The 13614-nt window shown below is 43.8% G+C and overlaps 1 protein-coding gene across 9 annotated transcripts in view; it reads right to left on the reverse strand.

Moving 5' to 3' along the window:
* Positions 1-13614, reverse strand: part of Syne2 (spectrin repeat containing nuclear envelope protein 2) — a 297565-nt gene that overhangs the window by 142612 nt on the left and 141339 nt on the right. For all 9 annotated transcript variants that reach the window (XM_075947894.1, XM_075947893.1, XM_075947890.1 and 6 more), the window contains 4 exons: positions 12309-12618; positions 10630-10794; positions 7615-7956; positions 939-1094 (listed from right to left, as the gene is read on the reverse strand). In XM_075947894.1, coding sequence (XP_075804009.1) covers positions 939-1094; positions 7615-7956; positions 10630-10794; positions 12309-12618 — 973 coding nt within the window. The remainder of the gene's footprint in view (positions 1-938; positions 1095-7614; positions 7957-10629; positions 10795-12308; positions 12619-13614) is intronic.

Consider the following 13614-nt stretch of genomic DNA (forward strand, 5'->3'; position numbering starts at 1 on the left):
CATGGCCTCTGCTCTACAAGAATCATGTTAGGATGTAGAACACCGGGTCAGCATTTATTGTCTCTTAGGAGACCCTATTGCCTTGAAAGCCCTGTGATTTATAAAGGAAGACTTGTTTTGTTATTTCCATCTATTCCCGTTTTCCTGGTCTAGATTCATGTTTACTTTTCGGTAGAGCTGTCGGAAACGCAGAGATCATCAAGAGCTGTGGTCCTCAACCTTCCTAATGCTGAGACGCTTTAATACAGTTCCTCAAGTTGTGGGGACCCCCCCAAACCATACAATTATTTCATTGCTACTTCATAATCGTAATGTTGCTACTGTTAAAAGTCATAATATCAATATCGGATATGCCGATGGTCTTAGGTGACCCCTGGGAAAGGGTTGCTTGACTCCCAAAGGGGTCGTGACTGCCTGAAAACTGGTAGAAAAATGGGTCATCACTAGCTGATCATGGCTGATCCCTGGTTGAAAACCACTGACTGAGAGTTCCACTTTTCAAAACAAAGCCATGCAGGATTTTCAGGTTTGGTGGCTAAAAATACACTGTTACTGTTGATAAGTACAGGTGCCAAGCTGAGGAGGAGGCCCCAATGTACTGAACATCAGGAAAACCAGAACCTGTCAGGTCAGAACACAGAGGACTGTGAAAGGGAACGATGGTGAGTCACAGTCCCCAAACTCTCACTCAAGTTCTTCAGGAACTTTGTGGAACAGAAAGAAGTCGAATGTTCATTAAACTCTCCCACTTCCTAAACGGTTAGCGTTACACAACTTACTGATTAGTACATAATTATATAGTTACCAAACTGATCATCAGGCAAAGGTTAAATAAGACTTTTCACTCCACACAAGCAAGTTTTTGGTAATTAAAATATATTGTACCGCGCTGGGTAAAGGATGCAATCACGCTGTGAGTGTTTTTCATGTTCCCATACCTCCATCCCTTTTAATTGTTCATTTCTTAACATAATGTCCAATTCTAAAGGTTGATTTCGCAGCTCGTTGACTTTCCGCTCATCTTGGGTGTTTTGCATGCTTTCTTGAACGTTGAGGGAAAGTTGTTTTGACAAAATCATTTCCACAGCTGAGTTCTAAAAACATAAAAAGATTAATTGCTGAGTAGCCTACCTTCCAAATGAACCACTTTCATCTTTCTTGATTAAAAACCATTCCAGTTGCTTCTGTTTACTCAGATTAAAGGCTTTAAAGAGGTGTATTTGGGTACTGCCAAAGGAAGACTTTTCCCATATAATAATACCTGCACTGGGACCCCTTCCCCCAAGATACAACACTTTTGTTATGCTAGTATGGGATCTAGAGTTGCTTCATTATATACTGACATATAATTTACTATCTTAAAGAAATGAAACAGATATGGGAGAGTCAACAGTTGCCAAACTCACACTTAGCATTTTGCAAACAGTAGGCGCTCATTTTTACCTCCGGGAAGTTAAAATAAGTAGGTAAGTGTGGGAACACCAAGCCATGAAATGACTCGGTGGATACACACACCAGCCAAGCAATCCCGCAGACCCACGCTCAACCCTCAAAACCTATGTGGTGTGGTAATGTGTATCTGCAATCCCGGGGATTCCACCTCAGGATGAGAGTTGGAAACAGGAGAATCACCCAAAGCTTATGGCCAGCTGGTCGGTAGCACAGACCATAGCAGCAGAGGCAGCGAGATCTGGCCTCGATTAAACTAGAAGGTGGGAACTGACTTCCAAAAATTATCCTCTGACCTCCACAGGTGTACCCGAGTGCCTGTGTGTATGTGTATGCACATACCCCCCACGACACACTAACTTAACAAATAAACACTGACAGAAGGTAGGAAACATGATAAATGAGTAGTTTGATCTTTTTTGAATGTTTTAGGAACTTGTGGTTATCAATGGGGCATTAGTGTTCACTTCTTTTTCAATAACTAGTTCCTTTTTCACTGTTTTTATTTTTTATTTTAGTGTGTGTGTGTGTGTGTGTATACACATGTGTGTGTGTGTGAGGACATCAGAGAGCAACCTGCTTTCTCTCTCTCTGGTCCTTGGGCTTTGCAGCGGGAATTTTTACCCACTAACTCATCTCTAGAAGTATGTGTTGTTGAGCGCTTGCATGTACCAGACATAACACAATAATTTTCTGAGGAGACAGGGGTGGAGACAGTGCCGAAGAGCGAGCATTTACCTGGCCTGTTCAAGGTTAGGACCACCCAAACCTCACAAAACAAGGCACGCAGACAAACCGAGAGCACCTGGCACTCCGCACAGTGCTGTCGTATGGTAACAATGGGGGACACTATGCAGGGAGATAAGGGACTCTCCACTGTATCTTTGTAACTGTCCTGTAAATCTGAAGCAGTTCGAAAATTAAAAGTTTGTATAAAATAACCACCTGCCTGTGGTTTGACCAGCTCTCATTGGTAAGAGAATCCAGGGACTCAGGGCATGGATTATTTTGAAATAACACAGCGTAAGTCACTGCCTTGAAATGTGACCAACAATTACAATTCTGCGAGTTCCCTCTGGTTCTGAAACTCCAGTTCACTTGGGCTCTGGTGAAAACCCATGCAGAGGACAGCTTCGCAGGGGTATAGGCCACACTGATGCAGGTGGTGCCTGCCTCCCCTCACTTCCTCAGAAACCCCCACAAACACACCTGGACACGAGAGAGGCTACACCAAAGGCCTAGAGACCAGGCCCCAGAGAGACTTATCTGCCACCACTATCCGCCAAGAATCCAGAGCATCTAACTCTCTCTTACCTGATGAGCTGGTGCCCAAGGGCCACTGTTACCAGGGTGTCACAGGCAACATCTATAATGTCAGACCTTAGCGGTCAGACGCTGTATGCCATAACACTTCAAATCACCCCCCAAAACCAGCTGCTCATTGACCCCCAAAGCCATTTTCAACCACGACAGAAAAGCCAACAGAGTCCCTCAAACGAACATTTCAAACGTAACAGGCAACATTCCTTTGGCTCATGCCAGGGAGGTTGGAACCCAACTTGGGCCCTGATTGGCTCCTGGAAAATTCTATCACTTCCTCCTGCCCTGCTCGTCACCCGCTGCTCGATTTTATTTGATTGTACATACTATGATAAAACATTTTATCTTACATCATTAAACATATGAAGCATACATGATGAACAAAAAGCTCCCCGTGACTGAAAACATAGATACAGTTTTTGAAAAATAAATTTTATTCCCTGGCAATGCTGAAGCAGGCACGGGCAGCCCATATATGGTGGTTCTGTTGAACTCGTCCATACTGGGTTTCACTGTCTAAGTTGACGAGGACGACTGACCAGGTCTCTTCCCCAAGAGGGCACCAGATCTCATTACAGATGGTTGTGAGCCACCATTTGGTTGCTGGGAATTGAACTCAGGACCTTTGGAAGTGCAGGCAGCACTTTTAACCACTGAGCCATCTCTCTAGCCTGAGCCATTTCTTAGTTAATAAGTAAGAAAACAAAGATTAAAGTGACATAATTTTCTATATTAGTGAAACTTAAAGACCCCCCATATCTCCTTTGTTCATCTCTCAGCTCCCATCACTGTCACTCTGTGGGCCTCTGTGCTCCAGCCACAGAGGTCTTAAGCTGTTGACATGCCTCCCAGTGTTCCCCACCCAGTCCTCTGTCCAGGGCTCCCCATACCCAGTCACAGGCTCTGCTAGTTCCAGCTGACCTCTGCATCTGAGTTGAGATGTTGCTTCCTGCAAGAGGCCCTCCCCATCTGTGCAACTCCAACAACTTTGCTAAAGGCTAACAGGGAGGAGGGCTTCTGTAATTTCCTAAGCTTCTGCAACTGGACTTCTGTAATTTCCTAAGCTTCTGCAACTGGACTCTCGCTGGTTTAACTTATTAGTGTGTCTCCCCATCTGCAGCCGGAAGACCTATGAGAATGGAGGCCATGTCTACATTTGACTCTGTTGCCTGTTTAATCATTCTTTAATAGAAGGGACGCAGACATGAGTTCACGTTAGATGAAAAGCTAGGAAAGTTTCATTGAGCCTGTTTTGGTTGCTATCAATAACTGGTGGAAAAGGAAGGGCATGGAAAGAAATTCAGGATAAATTGGAAAAGCATGAATTTCTTGCTTATTCACTACCATTTCCTTTTGACAACACATATAGTCCTAAGAGATTAGACAACCCTCACTTTTTACGACCTCTTGTTAATCCACTTGACCTGTACAGGAGGGTGGGAAGGGGGCAGTTCTGTCTGCACACGTCTAACAATGCTTAGACATCACACATTCATAAAGATAGGCATCATGCTTAGATACCATCCAAACCCTTCCCACTTCCTTTTTGTCTCTAAGCCTGCCTTAATCACACCAATACTAAGACAAACTCAACTGCAAGTCCCGATCTAAAATACCGTATTTCATCTAAATAAAACTCTGAGCAATAGATTCAAATGCTATCCTAGTAATTCCAGGCAGGTATGGCAATGCTTTCAACAAAACTCAAGTCAGTGCTATTTAGTAAAGGAAAATATCTACTACCCAGCACTGTGAAAGAAAGAGGCAAATGGGGGCGGGGGGCGGACAGAGAGAGGAAAGATGGGGAGGAGGAGTAGATGGAATTAAAAGATAGGGGAAAAAGCTTTAAAAAGCTCTTCTGGGAGCTGGAGAGATGGCTTAGTGGTTAAGAGCACTGGTTGCTCTTCTAGAGGACTCAGACTCGATTCCCAGCACCCACATAGCGCTCACAACCATTTGTGGTTCCAGTTCCAGGAGATTCTTCCAATACCCTCCTCTGACCTCTGTGGCTGCACATGCATGCACACAAACAAACAAACAAACAAACAAGCAAATATTTTAAAGAGTTCTTCTGGAGAATATTTAAAATAGTCTGTTAAGGGGCTGGACCATGTTAAAGAGATGACTCAGAGGTTAGGAGTGCTTTCTGCTCTATTGTGACAATCAGAGCTTGGATCCCAAACCTGTATCAGGTAGCTCTCAAACCCCTGTAACTCCACAGGCACCCGTGGATACAGGCACAGACACTCATAGAGATACACACATATAAACCCTAATTCCAGGCAGTGGTGGCACACACTTTTAATCCCAGCTCTTGGAAGGGAGTGGCAGGCAGATCTCTGAGTTTGAGGCCAGCCTGGTCTACAAAGTGAGTTCTAGGACAGCCAGGGCTACTTCACAGAGGAAAAAAAATTCTAAAAAAAATCTGATGAAAGTTTCTCAGGAGTCCACAATGGCATGGAAAGTGAGCGTTAAATGCTTAGTGTTAGTTAGATGTAAGGCTGCAAAACTGTATCTCACATTCTACCAGAACAATTAGTACAAAAATGGGTCTCAATAAATACTTTACATTATCTATCTATCTGTCTGTCTTTCTGTCTATCTACCTACCTATATATCTGTATGTGAGAGATTGTGCATATGTCACAGCATACATGTGAAGATCAGAAGACAACTTTCTAAAGTCCAGGTAGGTTCTGGGACAATAGCTCAGGGCATCAGATTTGGTGGCAGGCATCTTTGCCCACCAAGACACTTCACTGGCACTCAGTCAATGTGTGTAATGAATTAAGGGCTTCCTTTTGTTATGATAGGCATTTTGTTTCATTTGCCTTTATCTTACGGGATAGGGTCTCACTATGTCACCTACTGGAATAGCTGGGACTGTTAGGCTCTACCAGTATTATTACCACAGTTTGGGATCAATCAGCTTTATCATGAGAAAAACCGTTCCTTCATGTGCCCTGTGTGTTCATTCTAGTGAGAGTCCCACCTGGTTATTCACACTGAGTTGTGGCACGTGCTTCATTCCACCTGGATCTTATCTCTCTACCAATAGATTTGCTCTCTGATCATCAGGGCTGTCATTCAGCCTTGACATTGCTCTGAACTTTACACGGTATCATTTTACATATGATGAAGAGATGGCTGGCACTGGTAGGAGAAAAACTATAAAATGCAGGTTCAGGAAAGTATAACATTACAAAAGAAGAAAGCATATTGCTACAGAATTAAAACCAGTTTTCTGCAATCCAGATTTAGGGAAATTATTTGATGTCTGTGCTGGTTAGTTTTATGTCATCTTGACACAAACTAGAAGCATCTAAAAGGAGGGAACCTCAATGGAGAAAATGCCTCTATTAGATTTGGCTGTAGGGCATGGTCTTACTTAGCAATTGATGAGGGAGGGCCCAGCCATTGTGAGTGGAGCCATCCCTAGGCTGGTGGTCCTGGGTTCTATAGGAAAGCAGGCTGAGCAAGTAAAGATGAGCAAGCCAGTTTTTAGCACTCCTCCATGGCCTTTGAACCAGCTGCTGTCCAGGGTCCTGCCCCGCTTGAGCTCCCGTTCTGACTTCCTTCAGTGATGGACTTCAAGTAGAAGCGTAAGCCAGATAAACCCTTTCCTCCCCAACTTGCTTTCAGTCATGGTGTTTCACCATAACAATAGAAACCCAAAAACTGAAGTCTTAAATTCCCCTAACTACTCTGAAAAACAACGAAACAAACCCTCTTTGCAGTGAGAATTCTTATCAATTAAGATTAAATGGAAGCTTCAAAGCCGCTTTCAAATGATGACTTTTCTCAGTTTTCAATGTTCTCTATTGAACCGAGCTTTCAGGGCAATCATGGGATAGAGACATTAGGTTGCAGGTGGCTGGGCAGCTAGCCCCCTTAGCAACACCATGTGTTTGGACTGCACTTGCTCTCCACGGTGTTAAGGGCACTCGCTGTGTAATCCTTGGGACTGGAGTTCCAATGCCAGCACTCATGGCACAAGCTGGGTGTGCTGTGCAGGCCTTCACTCCCTGTTCCATGAGGGGCAGAGACGGGAGGATGGCTGGGGCTTGCTGGATTCCACCCCGGATGAGGGAATGGAAGCCCCCCATTCAGGAAAAGTCCCTGCGTCAAAATCAAAGGAATAACATGGAGAGTACAGAGGCCTTCTGTGCACATGCAGGGGAGCATGTGCCTGCACACAACACACACACATTACACACACATAGACATACGTGTATTCAAGACACACATACACATGTGCACACACGCACAAACGCAAATAAGTGACTAAACCTTTTAAATGTATAGCACACATAACATTTACAGCACACTTCTTCCTTCTCTCTGAGGAAGCTTAGGGGCCTAAGCGCTGGCATTTTTCTCACTAATGGCCTGGCAAACACTTCCAGGGGCACTGCAGTAGAGTTAACAAAAGAAGAGAAAGGCGCCTCTTCCTTTCCAACATCCTCTGATTTCATTTACAAAATGGACCAAACCGGGGGGGAAAAATGAGCTCTTAGATATATATTTTTTTTAAAGCCGGGGAAATGGCTACAGCGCCATTTTTTTTCTTTTGCCTTTTCTAATTTGCTTTTGTGCTCTTGACCCAAGAAACTGTATCTGATTACATATCGGTGAGAATAATCAGCCTAAATTGATGACTGACATTTGAACAGACTGCACAGTAATATTTCACCACGGAAATCTGGACCGTTTTCTGAGGGCTCTTTTGACAAGAGAGCTTCATAAATAGCCCGTCCTTTGAGGACTTAATTAGGAAATCAGAATGCTTGATTCGAGACTCTTTTGAAAGAGGTATACCTCTTTACTCTCAATCACGGCACTTACCTTGTTTGTTTCCCAGTTTCCCTCTGACTCTCCCACTGCCGCTGACTCCTGAGTGGGCTTGGGCGCATCACAAGTGCCCAGCATCTCTCCACCCGGCAGAGAAGACTTCGCATGTTTTTCTGTCGAGCCTTTGGATTGAAGGATGCTGTTGAGACCATTCTCAGCGTCCCGCTTGGCAGATTCAATTCTGTTTTCCAAATCCTTTTGTTTATACTTAAGTGATTTTATATCGTCTTTAATCATCTTCTGTCCTGCTGAAGATGTATTTTGCTTGATGGAGTTTGCTAATGCGGAAGCCTTCTTTAGTATGCCACCTTGGCAACGGAGTCCACACTCCAGTTCCTAGAAGTAGAGGAAAGGCTGTTGTAAAAGCATTGCCATTCAGTTCTCGGCAGAGTTTGGTGACTTTCACAAAGTATTGACCAAGAAGACAATCCCGAAGCGTTCTGCTTCACTAACACAAAGCGTGTATTTATCAGAAAGAATCAATACTTCATCTTGGATTTTGCATTCAAATGGATGGAAATAGAAAACACTATCCTGAGTGAGGTAACCCAGACCCAAAAAGATGACTATGATATGTACTCACTCATCAGTGGATAATAGCCATAAACAAAGGACATTGAGCCTATAGTTCACGATCCTAGAGAAGCTAAGTAATAAGGTGAACCCAAAGAAAAACATATATAGATCCTCTTGGAAATTGAAAGCAGACAAGATCGCCAGGCAAAAGTTGGGAGAATGGGGGTGGGGTGTGGGAGTGGGAAGAAGGGAAGAGGGGGAGAGAGAAGGAGAAAGGGAGGGTTGGGGAGAGCTTGGGGGAGTGGGTTGGTTGAGATGGAGGAAGGATGGATATGGGAACAGGGAAGAAGGTATCTTAATTGAGGGAGCCATTTTGGGGTTGGCAAGAGGCTTGGCTCTAGAGAGGTTCCCAGGAGTCCACAGGGATGATTCCAGCTAGGACCTTGGGCAGTGGAGGAGAGGGTGTCTGAACTGGCCTCATCCCATAGTCAGACTGATGACTATCTTGAGTATCACCATAAAACCTTTGCCCAGTGAAGGATGGAGATAAAGACAGAGCTCCCATGGTCCAGTTGGAGAACATGAGCAGGGAAGTCAGGACCACAAGGGGTTGGTCCACCCACTGAGACAGTGTGCCTGAGCTAATGGGAGCTCACCAAATCCAGCTGGACTGAGACTGAACGAGCATGGGATCAAACTGGACCCTCTGAATGTGGCTGACAATTGGGGCAGACTGAGAAGCCAATGGTAATGGCACTGGGATTTGTCTCTACTGCAGGTACTGGCTTTTTGGGATCCTATTCTATTTGGATGCACACCTTCCTAGGCCTGGATGAAGAGAGGAGGGCCTTGGACTTCCCACAGGGCACTTAGGACTGGAGGGTGAGGGGGAGTGGGGGAGTGGGAAAGAAGTGGGAGGGGGGAGTGGAAATTTTGATTGATATTATTTATAAAGTAATAAAAGTAGAACAGCAACAACAACAAAAAGAAACTTTGGGGAAATTTTCAAGCCACATCAAATTCTCTCACAGATTTCATAACAAGTAGGGAGTGTGCCACAGGTAATGGAAAAACTATTCATGGCACAGTTTGTAAAACACAGGAGGAGGCCAGTAGGCATTTGCTGGATATATTTTATTTAAGAGACAAGCTCTGGTGCTGGAGAGATGGCTCAGTGGTTAAAAACAGTGCCTGCTCTTCCAAAGGACCTGTGTTTAGTTCTAGCACCCACTGGCTGCTCACAACTGTCTATAACTTCAATCCCAAAGACCAACTCCCTCTTTTGGCACTTCGGGCCAGAATACCGGCATGACCACACCTATTAAATAAAAGATGTATGCATTATGTATGTATGTTTTTGGGGGGTAGACAGGGTTTCATTATGTAGTTCCAGCTGACCTAGAACTTCCGACATAGCTGGCCTTGAACTCACAGAGATGCGCCTGCTTCTGCCTCTCTCGTGTTAGGATTAAAGGCATGGGCCACCATGCCCAGTGATGTACCTATATTTATTTGATATGTGTGGGTGCTTATGTGTCTGCATGCGTCTGTATACTGTCTCTCAAATAAAAAAGGAAGATTCAGGCTTTTCAAAACTCAAACATTGAATGTGTACCTGCACCATGGAAAATATCAGAAAGGATAGAAGAGTCCTTCGGGATGCCCATATCAATCTAATGCTAGTCTTTAAAATTAAAATCTAATTCTATACCAGGCACTACTCAGGCTGCTGCACTGGCTGTACAAGCAGTGAGAAGACAAGGGTGTTTTACACATGTAGGTAAGAGCACTGATCCCCACTTGAAGGGGCTGGGTGCTTCACGAGGAAGAGGAAGGGAGAGGAAGGGAGGAGTATCCTATAGGCCTTTTTCCTTCCTTCCTTCCTTCCTTCCTTCCTTCCTTCCTTCCTTCCTTCCTTCCTTCCTTCCTTTTCTCCCTCCCTCCCTCCCTGGCTGTCCTGAAACTCTCTGTAGACCAGGCTGACCTCAAACTCAGAGATCCACCTGCCTCTGCCTCCCAAGTACTGGGATTAAAGGAGTGTGCCACCACCACCCGGCTAAGGGGGAGATTTAATAGAGTCCACCAGAATGAAAACTGACAGGGCAAACATTACACGATGCCCATTCACCCAAGATGGAGAATACAAACTCGAACATTTCCCCAAGGACATGCTACGCTGCCTTCATTGTTTTGCTTCTCAGAATCCCTTGGAATTATGCTGTTTTTGAAATAAAGGTAATCGAGAGCTCCAGGCTGGTCATAAGTAGAATCATCTCCTCTAAGGGTCCACTGAATCACTGTTTAATGGCTTCACCAATGGACTTGACCCACTAGATCAACCCATTTCCCCAGACTACTTAGACCTTTCTAAATAACACTTGAATTTCCTTGGTCAAAGGTTCTGAATTACCTTTAGTCAAAGGTACTAAAAAGCCAAGTTGTCATGAATATTGATCCCCCCAATGGATATTAGGTTAGGACATTGCTCAATACCTGTAATTTCTGCATTCTGTCCTCAGCCCTCATGTGGTCCTCAGATGCATCACAGAGATGGACAAACTCCCTGGAGATATTGTCCAGTGTAGTGTTGAGGTCTGTGATGCATACCTGATATGAACTGTGTTCTTGAACATGACCCTCTAGTTTTCTCACCGAATCCTACAAATAAAACATTGACAATTAGTAAATTACTTAAGATTTTTCACTTAAAAAGTAATTATATAATTCACACATAATATATAATGTAATATTACATATCTAAATTATAATTCACATATAAGGTTTCACATTTAAACAAGAATATGCCCATAACTGACCCAGAGTTGACAATGCTTAAGGTATGTCACTAAAAAAAAAAAACCTAAAAATTACTTAATAAAAATTTGCATTTTGTGTGTTTTCCGGCCTTAATTTCCTCCTTAAAGACAATTTGTCAAGAGAATACAAACCACAATGACTACAAATTATATCATTAAATCATAAACATAATGAATAAGGTTTTATATATTTGCTACTTTTAGACAAAGAATTTGTATCTCACAATGAGACTATCTGAGAGTGAGCTAGCTCCAGGATCCCTTCCTAAGAATAAAGGAATCACAACTCAAAAGCAAAGCCATCTTCCGATAAGCTCCCTGGGATAAAGAAGTCAGAGGGTTACACCCAATCAGACAAAAGCAGGAAGTAGCCTACAGAACAGCCATCCAAGCAGGCAGCTGAGCCCACACCCAGCTCCGGGTATCTGGATGATCAGGATCTCTCACTGAACCTGGCTTCAATGTCTAAAGAATTAAAAACAGTTTATCTGAAAGAATGGAGTCCATTATGACAGGTGACAATTGATTTCAGTTCTTTGCTTTTTTGATTTTTTTATTATGTGTATAGTGTTGTGTGCCTGAAGGCCAGAAGAGGACACCAAGACTCATTAAGGATGGTTGTGAGCCACCACGTGGTGGATCTGGAAGAGCAACCAGCCAATGCTCTTAACCTCTGAGCCATCTCCCTAGCACCTATTTCAATTCACTTTACTGCAGATCATGTGGAAAGACCCAAAGGAGGAACAAGACAACTGATATGAATTAGTAGGCTGGATGAATGGGTGGGTAGATGGATGGGTGGATGGGTGGATGGATGGATGGATGGATGGGTGGGTGGGTGGGTGGATGGATGGATGGATGGATGGATCGGTGGGTGGGTGGGTGGATGGATGGATGGATGGGTAGGTGGATGGGTGGGTGGGTGGATGGATGGATGGATGGTGAGTGGATGGGTGGATAGATGGGTGGATGGATGGGTGGATGGGAAAGTGGATGGGTGCATGGATGGTGAGTGGATGGATGGATGGATGGATGGATGGATAAACAATAAATGAGTAAGTAGATAGGGGGCAGTTGGTTGGGTGAGTGGATGCATTATTGACAGATGGATAAATTGAACAAGTGGATGAGGGAATGAAGGCATGGGAGGATGGATGAATGGATGGATGGATGGATGGATGGATGGATGGATGGGTGGGTCGGGGGGTGGATAATGAGTGTTAGCATTTTTAGGTAAAACTGAAACCCCTTGAAAGCATTGGATTCAGCAGAAGAACAACATCTAAGCACTAGCTCAGTATAAGAATCCTGTGTGGTGATGGCCACAGGCACGGGGATTTTCTCTGCCCATCTCACCTGGAGCTGCTGAAGAAGGCTTTCATGCAGCTGTTTTATTTCCAGCCACGGCTCCTCGCTGAAGCTAGGATTTTTAGTGCACTCCAAGAGGTAATTGCCCTGAGCTTTTAGCTCCTCTAGCAAGGAGGTCAAATCTTGGGCTTTCTGGAGGAATTTCTTACAAATCTTTAACTGAGCTTGCTTCTCTGGCAAGCCAGGTTGTAGAGCGAGGCCTGCTTCCTGCTGCTTCTTCAGATCCGCGAGCATCAGCCGCAGGGCCTCCTTGCTCTGCAAATACTCCTCTCCTTCTAGCGCCAGCTTTTCCTGATGCCTACATGTTGCAAAAGAGTTTCGAAAAGAAATGACAGTAAACAACATGAAGGGTCACTTTGCAGCCTCTATTCCAGCACACATTATTAGTAAGTGGCATTAAGATCCTATGTTGCATACTCTGTCCATTTAACACCCCAACTCTTCATATAGCACTGAGCTTAGCTCACAATTTATTTCAGTATTACTAAAGGATAATTTTTTTGTTACACAGTTAGTATTTGTTACGAAATAGTATGTTTTCATTTCAAACTAGTCCCAGCAATGTTTCTTATATTTCAATATACTATAAAGTCTGATTTTACACTTATATAAAACTAAAAAAAAAAAGTAGGGCTAGCGAGAATAAGAGAGGTCAGATCTGTAAAGGGCCTGCCTAGCAAACATGAAGACCTGAGGTCAATCCGTAAAAACCAATGTTAAAAAAAAAAAATTCAGGTATGGTAACACAAACAACCACCATGTTAGAGAGAAAGAGGATGCTGAGGGCTCACTGGCTGGCAGGCCTGGCCTACTTGACTATTCTAAGCCTGTTGTGGAGTATTACTTTAATTAGGCAAAGATGTGTTACATTTGTTTGTGATCTAGTTGTTTAACATGTAAAGAGTGTTACATTTGTTTATGCTGCATTTGTGTAACAATGGAAAGGTGTGTTGTTTTGCCTACCTAAGGCACCTGATTGATCGAATAAAAAGCTAAAAGGTCAGTGGCTAGGCAATAGAGGGATAGTCAGAGTTTGCAGGCAGTGAGAAGAAGCAGGAAGAGGAATCTAGGTAGGCTCAGGGGAGAATGAGATAATGATGGAGAAAGAGAGGGAGACACCCTGGGCCTGCCTGGCAGACAGACATGGAATAAGACATAATGAAAGAAAGGTAAAAGCCCTGAGGAAAAATGTAGATGAAGAGAAACAGGTTAGATTAAATTATAAGAACTAGTGGGACAAGCCTAAGATAAGGCTGAACATTCATAACTAATGAGTCTCTGTGTCATGATTTGG

This window comes from Microtus pennsylvanicus, chromosome 14 (genome assembly GCF_037038515.1).
Source record: "Microtus pennsylvanicus isolate mMicPen1 chromosome 14, mMicPen1.hap1, whole genome shotgun sequence".
In the NCBI taxonomy this organism is placed as follows: domain Eukaryota; kingdom Metazoa; phylum Chordata; class Mammalia; order Rodentia; family Cricetidae; genus Microtus; species Microtus pennsylvanicus.